The sequence below is a fragment of the Dasypus novemcinctus genome, chromosome 7 (assembly GCF_030445035.2).
Source record: "Dasypus novemcinctus isolate mDasNov1 chromosome 7, mDasNov1.1.hap2, whole genome shotgun sequence".
NCBI classification, from domain to species: Eukaryota; Metazoa; Chordata; class Mammalia; order Cingulata; family Dasypodidae; genus Dasypus; species Dasypus novemcinctus.
In genome coordinates, this window is record NC_080679.1 from 55560202 (window position 1) to 55582437 (window position 22236).

General features: G+C 31.5%; 1 protein-coding gene across 3 annotated transcripts in view; it reads right to left on the bottom strand.

Moving 5' to 3' along the window:
* GLS (glutaminase) overlaps positions 1 to 22236 on the bottom strand; it is a 73235-nt gene that overhangs the window by 44657 nt on the left and 6342 nt on the right. For all 3 annotated transcript variants that reach the window (XM_058300491.2, XM_058300492.2, XM_058300493.2), the window contains exons 2-7: positions 20591 to 20687; positions 20236 to 20357; positions 15578 to 15707; positions 14668 to 14747; positions 14145 to 14308; positions 7020 to 7078 (exon numbers count right to left, since the gene is read on the bottom strand). In XM_058300491.2, the coding sequence (XP_058156474.1) occupies positions 7020 to 7078; positions 14145 to 14308; positions 14668 to 14747; positions 15578 to 15707; positions 20236 to 20357; positions 20591 to 20687 (652 nt within the window). The remainder of the gene's footprint in view (positions 1 to 7019; positions 7079 to 14144; positions 14309 to 14667; positions 14748 to 15577; positions 15708 to 20235; positions 20358 to 20590; positions 20688 to 22236) is intronic.

Genomic DNA, 22236 nt, shown 5'->3' on the forward strand with positions numbered 1-22236 from the left:
ACAAAATTTGTCTTTCAAAATCTCTCAAATACTTGTTACAATTGTACTTAGCATTATGCCAATTCAGAGTATGGAAGATGTATTGTTTCATCACTTTTACTTTTGGAATTTTAGCTACTCCAAAATGCCAATGTGAAAAACCTATGTAAAACAGATCAGTTCAAGTAGCCAAATGGTTTTATTTTACCTCGGCGAAGTTTACAAAGCAGTAAGTTGTAGATCTGAAATCAAACGTATTAATTGTTGATATGCACCCAACAGAAACAATACATCTCTAATTTTTAAAACAGGTTTAAAATAAAATAATTTGGCAAGTAAAGTTTTAAAAAATGTATTTTTTTTAACTTTCTCCTCAAAAAATAAAAAACATTACGCTTTAAAATTTTATTATGGGGGAAAACCTGTATCAGAGTATTACTTAATTGAATAAAGCCAGTTTATTTCTCCACTTTACAAGCGGATTAGGGCATAGCTGATAATCTGTGAAAACCTACCTATCAACTTATTCAAGAAAAGATGTGCAGTCATACATACACAATCAGTAGCTAGAAGGAACATCACACTATTTCATCAAAGTTAGAGCATCCTTTGACATATTTTGTTTCCTTTTCTTACAATAAACCAAAAATCAAAATGTAGAAATGTAACTCCAAAGCTGTTCAATGAAAAATAATTAAAAGAAGAAATTACCAACTTCATTGAACTGTTGCAGTTGTCAAAATATTCCATAGATCCTAATGCTGTAAAATATGTAACAACATTTAAACCACAGAAACCTTTTTAACCTTTGCAAAAGCACACACACAAAAAAACAACTCTTTGGAAAAGGATGTCAGCATTTGCATTGGGATGTCACATAAATAATTACTGATTATACAGTTAATCAATGTAAAATAAGCAAGTTATATTAAACTTTCATACTCTGACCTAAACTGTGTCCTATAGAACTAATACAAATTTTCCTTATTTAGCTGTAATATTTAATAGGAAAGAAACAAAAACTGTTTCAACTCGTCGTACAGTTCCTGAAATGCCCTAGGGAAGACTCTGTAAATATGAAAAAAAAAAAAAAAAATAGGGAAAAATAAAATAACTCGAAAATCCAAACCCCCCAAAATTCCCCTTTAAATGTGAAGTCATTTGATTAAGGTTCATTCTTATTATCTCTTTTGGAAATTACTTTTAACTTAAGTGAATAAAATATATTGGCCCAGAACCCCCTTGAAAGATTTTATGGCCCCCAGGAAATATATGGGATCTAATTATCACTAAGTTTTATCATTTAATTTTGAAAAAGTTACAGTAAAAAATTTATTTGCAAAGCTGTTAGAAAAAACACACACACACATACAAAATAAATTACAGTAAATGGCCCCCCACCCACCCAAGAACTGTAGAAGCCAACATCATCTTTGTGTAGTGCAGTACTGAGGGGCAGAGGAATAGATATTACAAAAAATGAAACCAGCAATAGGTATATGGGTGCTTGTTATATATTGCTTATCTTGTTTATGCTTAAACATTTTCATAATAAAAAAATTCAAGAAAAAAATGTTTATTTGCTAATAATTTTTCACACTAGTTTACAAAATTGTTCCTTTAAACAATTTTCTACCCCTTTGAAATAGTAATCGATTTTAATTCACTGCTAGAATAAGAAAGGGTTTATTCTCTTCCCATTTTTAATTTTTATAGATATATGAGCTGAAAAACCTTGCTCACAATATTTAAGTAGATAAGAAGAGAAAAAGTTTTGTTATGGCAATGTTACTCAGTTCATTACATGTCTTACTATATGCTGAAAGTCACAGTGTGATCTATCCTCAAATATTATGCTTAGTTGCCCTTATTAACTGACAACTTGATTAGATCCTCTTTCATTTTTTTCAAATCAAATACTAGAAACAATCTGGTATACAAAAGGATTTGTTACATCCTCGATACCACCACTGCAATATTTCAAAATATTCCCTTCTATTAGTGCCCAAGAAGTTTTTAAAACTTGAAGCAGTGCACCATCATAAAAGCTGAGGCTCATTAAAATTATGCATTTTTTTGGAAAAGAGGATGACACATTGACCAAAGGCAGATAAGTTTTAAGAAAGGGAACAAATGGAAACTGAAATATGGTAACTCTCTTAAAATTATCAATGTCCTTTTAGTCCTTAGAAAGCCTTCATGTACCCTAAATGACATATATGCATCCCAGTTTAAAGATCACAGACAAGCATTATTAGCTATGTTATTTTAATTTTGAAAAAGTTACTATAATATGCAGTAAATGCAGAAGCAAAACTTTTTAAAGAAACTATGATAGACAAAATATATTTACCAAAATTTCTAATCCATTCACCAAATAACTTTTAAAATCAAGTCATGTGATTTGTTTGAAAAAGGTAATCAAACACAAGTAACAAAAAATGCAATTTACCTACAAAAATGTCTATTAAGCTACAGAATTACATTCTTTTTGAAGAACTTTATGAATAAAAATTTGATAGAGGCACAAAGTTCTAACACTGGCTATTAAAATAATTACTGTAACTATATTGGAGTGTGTGCATGTGTGTGTGCATGTGCAGTTGTTTTTTGAGGTACTGAGCCAGGGATTGAACCCAGGACCTCACATGTGGGAAGTCAGTGCTCAACCACTGAGCTACATCGGTTTCCCCATGTTGGTTTATTGTTTGCTTGTTACATCTGCTCCCCTGGAGTGTTTTTTCAGTCTGTATTTATAATACATCCATGAATTAATTAATCTATTATGCATCAAAATGTAAGTGAAAACACAACTGTTAACAGAAACAACCACCTATAAGTTAAATATAAAAACGTTAATTAAAATCCATGCATTAATCAGTTATTTTATATCACTTGATTTCATTCATTAAGGAGGTGTAAAAGCCAATTAAAATTAGAGATCAGAGCAGAAAGAGGCATAAAGGAAAGGGCAAGAAAAGGTTACTGAAAATGATTTTATAAAATACTTTTACTTTAATCTTCCCACAAAAAAATGCCTCAAAGTTTAATATTACTGGGAGAATTAAAAGATATGACAGGTAAAAATTAACATTTCCAAATCTGACATATTCATAGGTTAACTCCCCCCCTTTTTTTTTCAGGAGGTACCAGGGATTGAACCTGGGACCTCAGACATTGGAAGGAGGCACTCATACACTGAGCTACATCCATTTCCCAGTTAACCCTATTAATAAAGTAGCAGAAAAATGAATTCCAGTGGCAGTAAATTATCTGCCCTTAAAAAAAAAAAACAAAAAAAAACCACAAATATAATCAAGTGCTACAAACATTAAAGCAAATAAGCCAATATAGTTCTGCCTTTTCCCATTACTCTCCAGAACCACAAATCAGCTTAAAAATTTGGCTTATAAGCAAGTCTAAGAGATTAACGCTATCATGACCAAATTGAGCATTAAATATAAACTACACTTGTCCTGATTTTCAAGGAGCATAATTACACTGGTAAGGGAAGGAGGGAAGGAGGGATAATGAAAAATCCAATTTTTTAAACTCAAAAATACTTGTGAGTAAAAAAAACTACCTTCTTCAAATGGCAAAAAATAGAAATTACCACTAGAATAAAAGGAAACAAACAGAGAAGACAGTGTAACTTACTCTCTAAAATAAAAAAGCAGAAATGTGGCAATTATTTTGGAGTATTATGTTGTTCACATTTTCCCACCTACTCCTCAAATTATCACCTGACCTTAACTTTTAAACTGTACTAGGTGAAATTTTTACCACTGGAAATTACATACACACACACACACGGATGCTTCTACGATATCCAGAAATAACTTTGATTCTTTCAAATATAGTTTTTTCTTTTCTTTAAATCAAGCAACCACAGATTATCATCATCAAATAAAACAGACTGCATCAAAAAGTATTCCTTTAACATTATGGTACCTAACCATAGAGAAAACAAGAGCAAGTACTGTACCCTTAATTTTTTTTTTTTTAAGATGTGCATTTTAAGTGTAAAATGACATTTGTTTTTAAAAAGGTATTTACCTATATAGCTTTGTTTAAAATTTTAAATATTGGAGTTTTCCTATAAGTTTAGTAGTTAAGTATTAATGCAACAGGTTCCTTCTGTCCAAACCTCCTTTTTTCCACAATCTGCTAATCCTTTTGAACACTTTGCTTTGCCTCTTCCCCCATTTCCTGAGGATCACCACCAATCCTACAAGGAAAAAATATCAATACTACAAAATTATGATATAAAGAGTCTTACTAAAGACTCCACTTAACTGGGGGGTGGGATGGGGAGAAGTAACATGAGGATGTATTAATGGCACCATAAAGTCCTGAGTTAGGAGAGAGGGGAGAATCACAAATAGCCTTACAGTTATCAACTAAAAGGGCTAAAACAAAATTCATATCTAGTAGCCATGGTAAATATCCATGTTTTGGGTACTCAAATACAAGCTCCTTGGGGAGAAGTCTGGTTCCTTAATAGAAGGCACTGACGAATGTCCAAAGAATGACTATATATACATATCTCCACTGAAAAAAAGAGGTGACTTTTAAACCAATAAATTGATACTTTGTACAAATTAAAATTAAGAAAGTAATATTTCCATTTTTAGACAATGTAAGTATGCTAGTAAAGTTAAAGATGTCATCAAGAGAAACAGTTTATACCCATATTCAATATGACAGTAAAATCCAATGAACAACAGACAAAAAATCAGTAAATTTAGTTTAAGCCCAATTCTTGTCATATGCTAACTGCTCTAGTTTCCTCAGCTATATGAAGTAAGAGGGCTGAGCTTGACGACTTCTGAAGGTCCTTTTGGCAATGATTTTATCTCGATTTCAAAACAACTACTAATTCATAAAAAGCAGGTGATCATACAACTTGCAGAAATTGCATACAGATATCTATAAGAGTTTTGAATCTAAGAAAAGTAATTACACTCTAAGGCAGTCCATTTTATACAAGGTAATATCAGACTTCCCCCTCCAAGATTTGTATTCATTTAAAAAAAAAAAGCAATTGTGAAACACATTCTAAAAAAACAAGAACCCAGAAAGTTAGCTTAAATATGAACCACACCCCAAAGCCTCATATACAACCATGTCAATTTACTTAAAATATTTATAAATTTAAAATCATGTATCAGATTTGTAAATCTTAGATGAAAGTTAAATTTTTGCACTTTTGACACTGAACTACGCCTTTTTTTTTTTTTTTTTAAACTCTGGGTTTCTAAGTGCTCATATTAATGTAGCTTAGTTGTGGAGTTTATGGATTATGACTGAACATGGTAAGTGAAATTAACGAAGTTATGGCATGATATAACCAGGCATGAAATTCCCACATGCAGCATTTCATAGAAGAGTATTAAATCCATGAATCATTAAACAAAAGAAGATTTTTAACTGTATGAAATTAAGGAAGTCTTCCATTAATCATTTACATATGCCCTTTCTTGAGAGTACTATTGGTGTGCCTTGTTAATCTTTCTCCAGTTTAAGAATTCTTAAACAGGGGCTCATGGATCAGCTTCAAAGGATATATATGTAAAATCACAGTATGTGAACATTTTTCGAGGAAGACCTAAAAAAGGTTCAAAACAATTCAAGTATTTTTCTCAAGCATTAACACATTTTTTTGTATTATAATAATTTTCCTTACTTCTAACTTGTTATTTTTTCAAATCTGATCAACTATTATTGAGACTTCTCTCTCACTGCAACTCTTATTGAATCTCACTGCCAGGGCCTATTTACTTATATATACTACACTGTATGCTACTTGAAGGTAAGACTGTGCCTAGTGCATATTCATATTGTATTTTTCTACAGTGAACAGTTTCATCTCAAACTGACATTTCTCTTATGTAAAGCAGTCATGAATAATAGATGTTTAATGAGGAAAATGAAAATTTTTTACTGTATTAAAACTGGCTATATTAAAAAATAATACGTGGTTATAATAATTACCTCGCTGGGGTTATAAGGATTAAGTAGGCCAATGTTTCTGAAGCACTTGCCCCAAAATAACAACTAAGTAAATATATTTTTAAGATAGTAGTCTTCTGTTATAAAGTCTTTCCTCATAAGTATATAAAACTCATAAAAGTTAAGGGAGGATTTCTAGTATACAAATCAGTTGAATTTTTGTGAATTGGGCCAAGGGTGTAATTTAATTATTCTTCTTCAGTAATCCTTCTACAAAGCTATGTAGTTATGTTTTATTCTAACTTGGAATAAATAGGCACAGATTTACTGAACAAAGTATGTAAATGATCCAAACTTAAATTAATTTACTTTAATATAAATGAAATTTAAAATTAGAAATTAACCAAAACACTACAGAACCATTTTCAAAACACTAGCTCTTCCAATTATTAAGGCAAAGCAGACACTTTAAAAAAAAAACAAAATCATGAAAACTTCAAAGCATAAGTAAATAATATAACTTAATGAATGGAATAAGCCTTATTTATAGCATGATTTAAGTAAAACAAATGAAACAAGTTCAAATGGCAATTGTGATTTCAGCTTGTAAGTATATAAAAGTCTTGAGAATTAAGTAAATGTACTTTGTCTTAAACACAAAGTACCAGAACATTTGTTCTTACATAGGCTGATGACAAAAATTTATACAGTAAAATGCTCTTAATTCGGTTTACATCTCTTGATTCTACAAGAGCCAAAATGAAGACAAAGAAAAACATCAAAACTTGAAGAAAAATATTTCTATGCCTATTGTTCAGCAGACATCTTTTTAAATTTTTGCCAGACCTTCAAGTCAAGAGTATCTAACTATTGGAATTTACAAGAAGTCATCTGTTTTTTATTTTGCCCTTGAAATTACTGCATCATTTATTTTGAAATAAATAAAACTCCTAACTCCATAACATGATTCTTTTTTTTTTAACATGAGAGAAATTTTAACAGTTCTTATAAACAATCCAAGATTCATCTTTATGCCTTAACTATTAAAAAAAAAAATACTAGGTTAAAAAGATATGTCAACATTTTACCTTTATTAATGAAGTCACAACAATTGCTCCAGCATTTACCATAGGATTGTGTGGTTTATCTATAAAATAAAAAAGTAGTAGCATTACTGCAAAATCTGATAACACTTTTCTTCAACATACAGGTTCTACCTATGAACATATTTTTCTTTTTTATATAAGCCACTGCTATAGATTCTTGTTGTTTCTTTTTTTGGTGGGGGCGGGAGGAGGTTCAGTTAGTTACATATTCAAATGAGTAATTCTGAAAGCCATGAGAGAGACAAAGAACGTGTCTTATATAAAGAAGCCTCAATAAGATCAACAGGAAATCATAGAGGCAAGAAGGCAGAGGAATTACATATTTAAAGAGCTAAAGCAAAAAATTTCCAAACAAGAATTCTACATTCAGCAAAACAGTTTTTCAAAAAGGAGTGAGAGATTAAGATATTCCCAGATAAAAGCTGAGGCATTTGTCACCACTAGACTGGCTCTACAAAAAATGCCAAAGAGAGTTCTGCAGGTTGAAAGAAAAGGACAACAGACAACAGATCAAAGCTGCATGAAGAGGGAAACGGATGTGGCTCAACCAATTGGGCTCCCATCTACCATACAGAGGAGGTCCAGGGTTTCATGCCCAGGGCCTCCTGGTGAGGGCAAGCTGCCCCACGTAGTGAGGTGGCCTACATGGAGTGCCCCATGCAGGGCCAATGTTGCAATGCAGTCCTGCATGGGGAAGCTGCCCTGTGCAGAAGTGCCGGCCGACGCGGAAAGCTGGCACAGCAAGACAATGCAACGAGACACAGAGGAGAGAGAAGAAGACATATCACAGCAGGGGAGCTGAGGTGGTGCAAGAGAGTAATCGCCTATTTCCCACTCTGGAAGGTCCCAGGATCGTTCCCAGAACCACCTAATGAGAATACAGACACAGAAGAAAACACAGTGAATGGACACAGAGATCAGATAACAGGGGAATAACGGGGGATAAATAAATGAAATAAATCTTTAAAAATAAAAAAAAAGTTTCATGAAGAAATAAAGATCTCCAGTGAGGAAAAAAGACATGGGTAAGTATAAACATCTTACTATTGTATTTTTGGTTTGTAACTCCATCTTTTACTTCCTACAGGATCAGAAGGACAAAGGCATAAAATGTAATAATGTATCAGTGGTTCTGAATTAATAACATATAAACATGTAATCTGTGACAGGAACATAAAGGTAAGATGATGGAGGGGTTTAAAAACATAGTTTGTATATCCGATTGAAAATAAGTTGGTATCTAAGCAAATGATATTTGTATAGATTTAGGATGTTAAATTTAAGCCCGATGTTAACTACAAAGAAAATACTGGAGAACAATTTAAAATTAAAAAAAAAAGGAAGAGCAAGCAACCAAATAAACAATGACAATTAAATGCAATACATGAACCTGGATGGGATCTAGCAATGAAGGCAAAAAGACTCAAGGGGATATTACCAGGACATATGGAAAAAATAAAGAAATATAGACTATTATAAGTTTTATAGTAATGTTAAACTTCTTGGCTTCAATAACTACACTTAAGGTGGTTACATAAGAGAATTCCTTGTTTGCAGAAAATGTACATGCCAATGTTAAGTGTTCAAGGAGCAAGATGTTCAGGAAAGTGGATGGATAAATCAATTGAGAAATGGAATTAAACAGCAAATGTGGTAAAATGTTAAATTTGGTGGACTCTGGATATCTGGGGGTGGGGTAGGTTATATTGGAACTCTCTGTATGAGGTTTGTTTTATTTTTGTAACTATCCTGTAATTTTGAAAGTATTTCAAAATAAAAAGTCATAAAAATAAAAAATACATGGAATGCTCAGAAAGTGCCTGGCACGCTTGGGCATGTATAAAACATTACTATTAAAAATAGCTTTGGCAAAAACACATCTAATGTGAATCCAATTTTGTTTTAAAAAGTATCTGTGTTTATATGTATACACGCATAAAAAAGAGAAAGCATATGACATTAGCAAGTGATATTCACAGGATGGTAAGATTATAGGGGATTTAAAACTGTATTCTCTATGCTTTCTATATTTCCTGACAATAGAATGTATTCTTAGGTAATTTTAAAACTTCCTCAAAAATTTTAAGCTCATTCAAAATTGCACCTTTCTCCTAATTCTTATACAGAATTTCAAATTTCATCTGATTATGTTCTCATTCACTGTGTGAAACAAATACCAGATACAAAATTCTTAGGGTAGTGAAAACATTTACTTGCAAGCATATTTCCTAATTTATCTATTTGTTGTAGTTATGTATTTCTTTTGAAACAAGTTCTCATCAATCTAGCAGAGTGCACTAAGTTATTACTCTATTATCAGTGTCCTTGAATTTTAAACAGGCTACATTCTGTGAGATGAGCCTCTAGCAAAAACTTTGAGCTTTAAAAAATAGTTTGGCAGTTCCTTTATATATCCAAAAGAAATGAAAACATATCTCCATGCAAAAAAAACTTGTACACAGATGTTCACAGCAGCATTATTCATAATAGCCAAAAAGTGGAAACAACGCCAAAGCCCATCAACTGATGAATGGATAAACAAAGTGCAGCATTATTCAAACAATGGAATATTATTTGGCAATATAAAGGAATGAATTACTGATACTGATTACTGCTACGACATGGATGGACCATAAAAACATGATGCTAAGTGAAATAATCCTGGAACAAAAAAAAAGAAATATTATATGATTCATGTATATGAAATGTCCCCTCAGGAAAATCTGTAGTAGATTTGTAGTTGCCAGGGACAATGGGTAGGGGCAAAATGGCAAGTGACTGCTATTGAACAGAAGATTTCATTCTGGGGTGACAAAAGTACCCTAAAATTAACAGTGATGATGGTTGTGCAACTCTGCATATATACTAAAAGCCACTTTAAATGAAGTGAATTGTATGGTTTATGAATTTGATCTCGATAAAGCTGTGAAAAGAGTTTAAAAGAGAAAACAAAAATATTGACTGGTAGGGTAAAAATTATGGTCTACCAGTTTCCCTCAATAAAATCAATGTGATTTAGTAGCTGTATTTTAAAATTGTACATTTTGGGTTCCCCATGACAAAGACCAGTTCCAAAAGTTAAAATAAAATCTGAGTATTACAGCTTAATATTATAAGCAAGATTTTGCCTATTCCAAATTATGCTGGACACAACTAAGAAAAGTTTGCTTTCTTTGAGACCACATGAAATGAAAGCAGTTGCTGTTCGAGAAATACTACACGGAAAGAAAGTCAAAGAACAAAAATTTTCCAAGTATCATTCACCTGAAAGAAAGCCCACAGGTAAAAAGAAAACAAAATACAGAAATCAGGCTATGCTAAATTATCTTATACTTGTATTTGTGTAGATGTTTATTGATCTTTCCTTTCATGGATTTTTCACATTATCAGGTTTTAGACTCTAAGTACTAGGAGGCAGCTAATGTGTGTATTCCAAACAGTACTGCATAAACAGAGGCATTTAACATTTTAAGTCATAAATATTTTGCAAATACAGTATAAGTTATATTCAAGAAGAGATCTTTCAAAGAACATATAAACCACTAAATTATTTCATGCTACAAAAGCTCAATTTTCAGATGTAAGCAACTGCTAACTCTGCCTTTGGCTCAAAAGTCAGACATTTGAATGTTCTGGAAATATATCAGAAATATTATTTTAGTATAATAACAACCTTACTATAGCACAAAATCTCAGTCCAAGACCTAACACTCTTAGATCTGTTTCCTACCTCTGCTGTAGGTAAGAGAGGAAAGTAAAAGGGTTCAATTCAGAAGTATTACTTAATTTAAAAAATTTATGGACAGTAGAAATAACACAACTCTATACAAGCTAATTTTAAAAAGCCTCTACTATTTTAAGCAATGGCAGATATGAGCTTGGTATAACTAACAAAACAGACATGGGTGACACCTGAAATTCATGAATGTATTTCTAAATAAAACGTGCAAAACTTACCAAGTTTTTTAACAAGAATTTATTCTTCCCATGGCAATAACATATGCAGAGTTCTTTCATTTTAGATTAGCTTTTCAAACTGCTAGCTAAGCACCTGAACCTTATGAAGTTGTGGTTCATGATCGAGGCTAAGTACAACTTTGCTAATGCATTTAACTAAAAAGTATCAAAAAGGAAGTTCAGCTTAATATTTATATTTTAGTTACATACTGAAATTTTATAATGCCATATAAAAATTATAGTGTTAAGACACCTAATTATCCCATTTATATACTCATTTGCAATATATTCTATATATATATGATTTAATCCTCTAATGCCCACTCACATTCCTCCCAACCACCCAAACTTCTTCCTTTCTATATAATGCAGTCCTATCTATCCTCCTCACGTAAATTAATTTAATACTTCCTTCTCAAATGCTTTACACATATAACTAGCATACATTTTGCTATCTGTCAATTATATTTTTGTAAGATAATACAATTAGCAGTGCACAATGCTTAAGTTTGTCTTCTCTTTCCAGGTATTAATGGTATATAATTGTTCTCTGTATCCTGCAGTTGCAGCTAGATAAGTCACATCAAGAACCAAGGCCCTTATACTCTCTATAGCTACTAACAAAATGGGGGCAGCAAGTGAGGAAGGAGTATTTAAATACTTGCTGATTCATCTAATCACTGTAAGGTAGAAAAAGAAGATTTCATTAGAGGTCAGTGGGTTCCAAAATTGACATCTCCACAAAGTAACTTGCCTTAGTCTATAATGATAAAAAATACCAATTCCCAACACCACAGGACCAAAACTTTTTTAGCTATAAATCATTTTAGTTACAGATATTAAAAGAGTAACAGCTACAATTCCTTTATCTCTTCATTATATTCAATTAATTTTAATTTATCATCACAAGCTCACGAAGTTAGTACAATAGTAATACATTTTAGAAAAATGTAATGTTTTACATATGCATATACACAAAGTACACAGTTTCACTATAAATCTACCTTTGAAATTTTAAATATGAAAAAGACCTACAAATGTTTTTACTGGGATTGGTCTAACACCAAGACTCCAGAGCACAGAACCTCTTTAAAAACTCAGGAGGGAGCGGCATAGTGAAGCCTTCATTTTACCTCACAGCGAGGCAATCATTCCAAGATTTAGGTGCTGGCTCAGGCTTGGAAAAAAATCAAAGATCATGAAGTCAAAACCTCTTTTTAACTTCATATTCCAATTTTATTCTAAACGACTGCTTAATTTGTGAGTTCTTATGATTTTTTTCTTACAGTCAAATGCTGGAAGCAAAAATGTTTATGACAAAAATATTTCTTACTTGCAATGTTAATTAAGTTCTTTTACCCTCCAAGCCCAGTTTCTGAAATACTTTTTCACATCCAAATTCCTGTAACTTCTATTCTTTAAAAACCTCCCTCAAATTCAATCAATTCACCAGAGCTGCTAGATTCTACTTGGTCTTCCAGAGGAAAATACTGTTTTTTTCTTATAAAATACTTAGTTTAGTTAGAATAAAAATATTCTTTCCACATTAAATCTGGATGCGAATGACATTAATAAAATAAGGTGCCACGTCCTTACTGAAGTTGCTAGTTTATAGTACTCTCCATAAAATCAAATTTGGCATCAGGATAGAAAGATTATAGTAAAATAGCTAAAATGCACTTTCTCTCAAAATAAATAGAATGAGTAGCATTAACATAATACCACTCTCATAACATCATAAAAAATAACTTAAACAACGTGTATAAAGTGTATTTAATTTTTTATCCAGCAGAAGGAAAAAAATACAAAAGTGTGTTTCTCCCAGCCATTATTACAACCACTGAATTCCTTCGTTCTTATTTTCAATTCTATTTAACTCGGAGAAGCGGAACTTGGCCCAGTGGTTACGGCGTCCGCCTACCACATGGGAGGTCCGCGGTTCAAACCCCAGGCCTCCTTGACCCGTGTGGAGTTGGCCCACGCGCAGTGCTGATGCGCGCAAGGAGTGCCCTGCCACGCAGGGGTGTCCCCCGTGTAGGGGAGCACCACACGCAAGAAGTGCACCCTGTAAGGAGAGCGGCCCAGCGCGAAAGAAAGTGCAGCCTGCCCAGGAATGGTGCCACACACACGGAGAGCTGACACAACAAGATGATGCAACAAAAAGAAACACAGATTCCCGTGCCGCTGATAAGGATCGAAGCGGTCACAGAAGAACACACAGCGAATGATAAGGATGGAAGCAGTCACAGAAGAACACACAGCTAATGGACACAGAGAGCAAACAACCGGGGTGGGGGGGGGAGGGGAGAGAAATAAATAAATAAATAAAATAAACCTTTAAAAAAAAAAAAGGAATAGGAAATAATGTATGTTAAAAAAAAAAAATTCTATTTAACTCATTACCCAATCAGGGATCTAGAATATGCTTGAAAGATGGAAAAATAAGAAACCAGCCCACATAAATCACCTTTAGCCTGATCTGTATTCAGCTGATGGTATTTAGATATAAAGTTACCTTTAAATCAGATCAAAAGTTCTAACTACCTTTGTCCTCTCCTTTTTTTTTTGGATTACTTTAAAATAAGACTTACTAGTTATCCTACTAGTGAATGCAAGATATTTCCTTCAAATATTAAATACTATAATGGGGAAAAATGCAAAAATACTTTCTCAACTGCAGTCACCATAAACTTTGTATTATGGTATTTTTCAAATATATACAAAAGGAGAAAGAACACAAGACAAACACCCATGTACCCATTATTTAGCTGTATTAACATATAGTAATCTTATGTCATCTACATCACATATCCTACATTCCCACTTGCCTTCTATTAAATTATTTTAAAGCAAATCCCAAACTACCATCAGATTTTACTACAAGTAATTCACTACAGTTAGTTATAAAATGAAACTTTTTAACTCTTCACGTCCAACTGCTCCCCTGATGCACACCCTAGCAGTATGAGATGCCTAAAATAACTATTTTTAAAGGTAAATGGTTCGTTTCTAGTCATTTCACAGAAATTCTACAACATATGAAAAAAATGTATATGAAAAGCTTTTAATCTTCAAAAAAAAAAAAAGAAAATATACTACTTAAATTTATGAGAAAGCTCTTTTTCCAGTGAACTTTTATAAAATTCTTACCATCTTCATTTAAAAACAGTTTGTTGAATCTTAATCCACTCGGCTCTTTCCCAACATATCGATGTACGTAATCTGTTCCAAGATCATTAACCGCAATAGCATATTTCAAAGGTTTTACACAGGACTGCAGACAAAAGGGAACTTTGGTATCTCCAATAGAATGCCTATTTAAAAGTAGATTTACAAAATAATTTAAATCAACTAGAAAAAACATAACTACATAATTGTACTTGTTATTTTACATGCTTTTCCTAAACAAATTCATTAACTGAAGGTACATGAATACCCAAATAAAAAGACTACAACTGTGAATAAGATAGATGAAATACCTCATAAAATTTAGTATAAAATTCCCATTTCAATTTTTTAAATAAAATTAAAATCTAAACTTATTTACCTTCTTGAACTTAACATACTAGGGTTAATATCCATTATAGAAGATGTTCCTCTCCACCCCCATGCTCATTGTTAACACAAAATTTAAGGCTTAGAGTCCATTTTTATGGCCTTAAAATAAACTTACCTCTGTCCATCTACTGTACAAACTGATACACCCCACAAATCAGGACTGAATTTGGCCAGCTGAGGAATATAATCTGCAACCTATCCAAAACATTGGAAAGGAATTAACAGATACAATATATTCAAATGTTATTTTCTTCTATCAGAAAAATTCTTAGCTCAATCTGGCTTCCACTGGGATGTCTATTTTATAATACACAGTGGCTTTGTGGTCTATCTTTTTTAAAAGTTCTTCTAAAACTAAGGGCCTAACAGACTTGAGGCAAAGTGACTTCTTTCACAGTCTCTATCAAGCCCTCTTTCCCAACATATTCTCCCTTACAAAAGCAAAAAGAGAAATTTGGACTAGATTTTGTTCTTTCTTTTAAGGAAAAGAAGCCAAGAACTTCTTTATTCAGGTTATGGGTGCTGGTATGGGTCAGTATGTTTTTTTAAAAAAAAAAGAGATAAGAATAAAATACTAAAACAGTAGGTAATTACACTGAAATTACTACCAAGAGGTAAAATCATACTTAAGCTAATATTACTCAAATCTAAAACAAAAGAAAATAAAAACTTTCAATATGGAAATTAAACAAACTAGCCCCTAGCATTATTTCAGAGGTTTATAAAAACTGGAGACATTTCATTTAATATTCAAGGATATCAGATCTGCAAAAATTCCCAAAAAGTTTATATTTTATTAACATTTTAAAAGCCATCCCAATCATTTGAAAATCAAAAGTAATTTTTAAAATTAGATTTATTTTATATAGAACAATGTTTAAAATGTTTTAAAAGCACTAAATCCAATGAATTAAACCTAAATTTCTAATTAGCAAAAGACAAAACTACACAATTTTACTCTGTATCTTAAGCTGAGCTTAATTTATAAATGATAGGGTTATGAAATTATGCATGTTAAAGGTTACCTTTCCTCCAGACTGCTTTTTAGCACTTTCATATAACTCATCTATGTGTGAAGTAAAAGACATAAAGTCAGGAATGACAAACTTTCTTCTAAAGGCTTGTGTTAACAAAACAATGTTGCTCTGAACACATCTGTGGAATGCGAGAAAAAAATTAATAGACTGAGTAATATTTGGTAATAAACAATAGTACTAAACAGAGTATTAACCCCAATATTTAAACAAAAGATAAATTCATCATCTTAAACAACGAACTAAATTCTGTAAATTATACTCTTCATAGGTTTTATTTCCTCCCATCAGCCCTTCATGTACTTGCTTGAAAGCTGTTGAAAAGGTTAAAAAAAAAATTAAATATGCTTAAAAATTGCATCAAAGATTAAATATCAGAGCATTCCAGCAGGTTAAGGATTGAGATCATCTTAAACCAGTTACTTAGTCTACCAGAGTTGAGAAGCATTGAATATGACAAGTAGTTAACAAAATCAGCCTTTAATACATCACGGTTGAAATCTGTTTATTTTTTGATTATGTAACCTCAGAAATAAACCTTACTTCCTACATAATAATTAAAACTAATATTTTAAAAAGGTAAACATTTTCTATTTTAACTTAAACTTTGAAAATTTGCATTTCTAAGTTTAAAAATTGAGATAAAATCAACTTATGTTAAGATTAATCTAATTATTTTTTATATATTTGTTAAAATGTTTGTAAAAATAATATATAATTTTAAATATTATACAGTAGTACAGTAATCAATTTTATATTCTGAGTCATCAAAAATGCTAAATTACATTATTCTGTATAATAAAAGATATGTATTATACTGTACAATAAAAATATTTCAGTGCTAAAAACTGTTTAAAGACATAAGTCACAGACATAACAAAACATGAACAGAAAAGCATGAAATTCAATTATTTGAATCAATATCTTTAACTTTGTTCTAAAAAGGATTTAAGCCAGAAAATCAATATGTAATTCAGACTTAGAGTTTTATAAATAGAATATAGTCTATCATAAACTCTGAGCTCATCATCTTAAGACAGTCTCAGTAACTTAGTACAAGAATACTTAATTGATAAAGGAGGACTTGCTATATAATTTCATGGGCATCCAGCCATAATACTGACTATAATAACTCTCAAGGCTAAGTCCTTAACAGACAAAAACCAACTCCTTATAGATGAAGTTTTAAAGTGAAACCAGTAAACTGTGAGAAGTTAATTTATGTAACTGGATTCATCACTGGTAAGTGATCTGCTACTACATCACTAGCTTCTTTGGGAAAGAGGAAAAAAAAAGAAAATTGGCCAGTAAGGTTCATCATGTATAATCCTTAAAATTTCAATGCTTTGAGAAAGATGATTTCCCCATTTTATAGAAAAGAAAATGAGACTCTGAAAGGTTGAACGACTCGCAACTAATCATAACTGGGGAAATGAACAAGTATGCATCATTCTTAGTATTTCCTTTCTAAGTCTGTAATAAAATAAAATTTTAAATCTCAATTACTTTAGTTCAATTTTTTCCAGCTGAAACATCAAATTAAAATTAAAAACCACATTTCACCTTTTAACTATTAACAAAACTTCAGAATATATATTTTTATGGTCAATATAAAATTAACACTTTGGTTTTTTAAAAAAAAATCCTAATAATTTACTTGTTTCAGTGGTAAGGATATCCTCATTACAACATGAAAAATGTATAATCTAGATTTCCATAATTAAGCTACACACATAGAAATAATTGCTCTCCCAGAACTCTAACCAATATCTACTTCAATAAACTTTGATTAATGGTTTTCTGATCTTTCAAAGTTAATCTATAAAATATATTTTTTCATTGCTCTAATATTTAGTATTTAAAATAGCTTTCAAAACTGAACTTGTACATGTCAGAGTAGTAGAGAACATATATCAAAGAATACATTTTTCAGAGGAAAAAATTAAGAATTCCTGATTTTAAATTATTATTTATATCTTTATCAAATCTATTTCTACATTTTTTAAAGAAGGTAAAAATAAGAAATAATACATGAGGACTGTCAAATTTAAATTATTAACCTACAACTATCTACTATTTAAAATTAACTAGCACTTTTAATAAGATTATTTATAAAAGTGAAAGTCTGGGATTTTTTTTCCTCTATCAGAATATGTTGGTAAAGCTTATGGCAACCATGCCCTACCTGGTGAAGTTCTATAATCTCATTAAAAACCTTATTAATTAGAAGAGTTTTCAAATAGTAATGTTCTCCTTCTCCTTGGGAGTTATCTTAAGAGATTTCATGCAACTAATAAAAAAATTAGAAATCATAAAATGAATACTGAGGAGGTGCTCATGCTTTTCAGCAAGTGACAAATTTCTGTGTTTTGTTCAAAGATTCTCATCTGAAACTTGGAATATCATTTTCTTTAAGTGTTTATGACTAGCAACTATAAAGCACATAAATTTTTTACAAAATATTTTGCATTATATTCATATAATTTTCATTAACAAAATAACATGACAATTTTTAGAAAATCAGGTAATATGCAAAATTTAAAGAGCTGCCACTCATTTTCTCCCAAAAAAAAGAACAAAAAAATTACGATCACATAAAAATAGTTCTGACACTTAATAATTCACTACCTAGATGTGTACAATTTCCAACTTTCAAATTAATTATGGCCCCAAAGTACGCTTATAGCTCATTTTTCCATTTTTAAAAATGTCATGTCTAAGAGCTGTTTCTTAGATTAGCCACAAAGGCTAAATATATTAACCCACAATGTTTTTTAGGGAAAATATCTACACATAGACTTCAACCAAACCCTACCTACCTTTATAAGTTATTTCTCTGGGAAAATGAATTCCATGTTTTAATATCTCTCTCCTCCCCAGCTTCATGGAGGTAAGATAGTTTATTTCTGGAAACACTAACATGATAACTTCCTATATTTGAAAACGGAGAAAAGAACTTCTCTAGAGTAGTCACCTTTCAGGTGATCTGAAAAGGTCAAAAGTGGGAGGTTTTAGATGACCTCATTCTAAGGATGAAAAAGAGACATTCTTATGCCTACGTTTCCACTGTCCTCTCTTCTATACCGCTAAGTATCAAGTTGCGAACCACCTGTATTAGTGGTTTTTTAAATAATTTTTTTTAAAAATTAATGTTTAACGTAATGGTGCTATTATTTTTATAATTAGATATAGGAAATTTTATGATAGTGTTTCCTGGTTTAATAATTTTAAATATTACTTTTCAACTCATGAACAGAGCAGCAGACTTTAAAGCACAAAATAATTTTAAATTGTAATACCAGAAATGTATGAAATACTGCTTCCATGTAAAATTCCAAAGCAATTCCCTATACCTATTATCAACAGAGCTACCTGCCATCTCTCTGACAACTTCATTCAGGGATACAACAAAATAACTCCCCAGAAATTACCATAATCAGAGCTGCTTTGCATATATCATACGCATGAATGCTAAAAACAAAATAATTCTTACTGCAAAGATACCAATAACTACAGAAATGATATCCTTCCCTTCAAAAAGAAACAGAATCTGGAATCTCAAAATTCCTAACACCAATTCTTACAGGCACCTAAAATCTACACTTTAAGGTGTGCTAAATTAATAGAACCAAGAACTTCCTGGTGAACAGACAGAAACCCCAAACTGTCTATAGTACTTCACAGCATGACAGGAAACACTGGAGAGCCTATACTTTTAGAGGACTTAATACCCCAGGTTATTTTCAGGAAATATCTAAAATAAATCCTCCACCCACCCCCGCAAACAAACAAAAATAAATACAATAAACAACCTTTCAAAGTAGATGCAGGAATTCTTTGGCACCGTCTCAACTTAGTCCTATAGTCTGGAAACAACCAATGTCCTATATATAGCACTGCTCACATTTTTATACTAGTTTTCTTTTAGTTATTCGTAGTTTAAAATATCATTTAACTTTTTGGAATCCATAAAAGACATGCTGTCCATTAAATCATTAATAAAGCTAAACTACTAGGACACATTAATGAAAACCAATAATTAACAGACATGCCAACAAAGAAATCTCAAAATAAATATTCTCATTCAACCAAATCAAGGCATTAATCTTCACAGATGTCTTTAGTTCTGCATTGTTTTGAGGGAAACAAAAACAGCCAAAAGCCTATGTATTACTAATAATCTGGAGAGAGGAGAGAAGCAAGCAATGCAGATGTGAAAATCTGAGGAACATAGGGCTGGTCTGTAGTCCTAATTTTTTTAGATGTCATCTAAATCATTTTATAAGAAAGAACTAGAGACCATGCTGAGAAAGTCTAGGAAACATGAACATGAATTAGGAATCAATACAAGCAATGGCAGGACAAAGGGTGTGCTCTATTTCAATTGAATGCAATCCCTAGGTACTGTAAATTGGAAATATCTGTGGATAAATTTTCTTAGACCAGATCTAAAGAAAAGTATACTCTTAGCCCCAGTGTAATACAGGACCCTAATGTGCACAAAGACCTTCAAACTAATGATATTTATAAATTACATTTTCTTTCTGTTACATAGGAAGCACTGGCCTTCAAAGATGCAATTTTGCTTTAAAAGCAAAATCACCATACAACAGCAAATCGCCTTAAAAGGTTTAGCAGAATTTTTTTACTTTTTAAAAAGATCTTTGTCTAGCATGACACCATCTGATGTTGTTTGAAGAGTTAATCTTAACATATCCATACACTCTTTCAACCTGGGATCAGATGTTCGCAATCCTGTAGATTTGAGTGCCTGTTTTAAAAAAACAAAAAACAAGAGTTTGTAAACATATGGGGCAAATAATGTATATACTTATTCCAACTACAAGTTTTTTATTCCTATATATAAAAACTTCTATCCAAGACTTGAACGTTTATGTGGCATTTTACTATTTTCCAATTTCTGGACAATTTCTCATTGTTGCTTTCATTTTCTTTCACTATCTTGAAATGAGCAAGATAAAATTTTGAAAACATAAAACTTACTGTAATAAATTTATGAACAGGTATTTTCTCTTGTCCTTCTGCAATTGTATAGAACAGCAAATCTTCCAAGCTAGGTAACAGACCTTGTTTTATTTTACTAAAGGGGGAGAAAGAAGACAGAATTAATCTTTGTGTGAACATTCTGATGGATTTTAGCCAAGTCCATTAATAAATAATCACTAAGCCAGACTATAGTTGATTTACTCATCAAGTCTGCCATCACAAAAAATGATTTACTAAAATCATATCAGTATCACTAAAGAACACACTGAAAAATAGTAAAAAAAAAAAAAAAAAAGATATCAGGTTTTGACATCAGATTTTTGAAATCTTGGTTAACAACTCCATTTGTGCTAATGCCTAACCATTTGTTATGATAAATGCCTTCCTGAAGAGCCTAGCACAATCAATTATAAAGCTCAGCAAATGTTCAGGTTAAGAGTCAACACTCCGTTCTTTTTTTCTTAATGACTACATTTATATTTTTTTCAAATAGTTAACCTGATTGTCTGGGGAGAGACAGCAAGTATTGGACAGTAGTTAAGATTATTAAGCTAAAGGTCTTGAATCCTGGATATAATATTTACTAGCTTAGTTACCTTGGCTAAATTAAACCTTTTTGTGCCTCAGTTTCCTCATCTGAAGAAGGGGAATAATAGTGCCTACCCCACAGGATTGTTGTGAGGATCAGCTGACTCAATACATTCAATAAATTCAGAACACTGCCAGGCAAAGAACAAGTATTCAACTGCTGTTAGTTGCTATTCTAAATGATCTGGGCTCACACAGATAATAGGGCATAGAGCAAAAAATTTACTATAGAAAATACATTAAAATTTTAATACATTAAAATTTAATACATAAAAATTTAATACATTAAAAATATAATGAGATGCTCTAATTAACCAAACTTTTAAAAAAGAAAATAACTTTTCCTTTCTATTGAAAAGCTTTCAAGTAAACCAACTACGAAGAGCCTATTACATTTCCTTTTTTTGGCTCTGGAACTGAAAATAACATTTCATTATTCTGATTATTAATGACTATCAGAAGGCAGACTAAACCCATTCCCCACAATCACCGTTTATTAAGTTTTATTATTATTCACGACAATGAAAAACCTAACACACAGGATTATCATTAAAAAACTTATATGCCCTGAATACATTATTCTCTGAAACTACTTTTACTCTTAGACCAACTTTAAAAGATGTACTTGGGATATGTTAATAATAATATTATATTATTATTATTGATCACTTATTATGATCTAGATCCTGAGCTGTTTTATACACATTCTAATTCAATCCCTCCAATGATCTTATGAGAGAAGGCATTATTATCCAAAATATAATATGGTTTCTGGTACATAGTAAAAGCTCAATACACTTATGATTTGTGGAGTAAATGAATGACGCCACCCCATTTCACATTTGAGGAAAAAGGATGAGAGAGGTTAAGAAACTTCCTGAGGAAGCACAGCAACAGAGATGGGTTTAGAACCCCTATTTCTTTGAATCCAGAGTCCAAACTATTTACACTACTACATTGGTCTCAAAAGTACAAGCTAGTTCTTACCTTTATAAAGTACAAACAAGTTTTCTATATCTTATCTTGATCTAATACCATTAAATTGAGTCCAATAA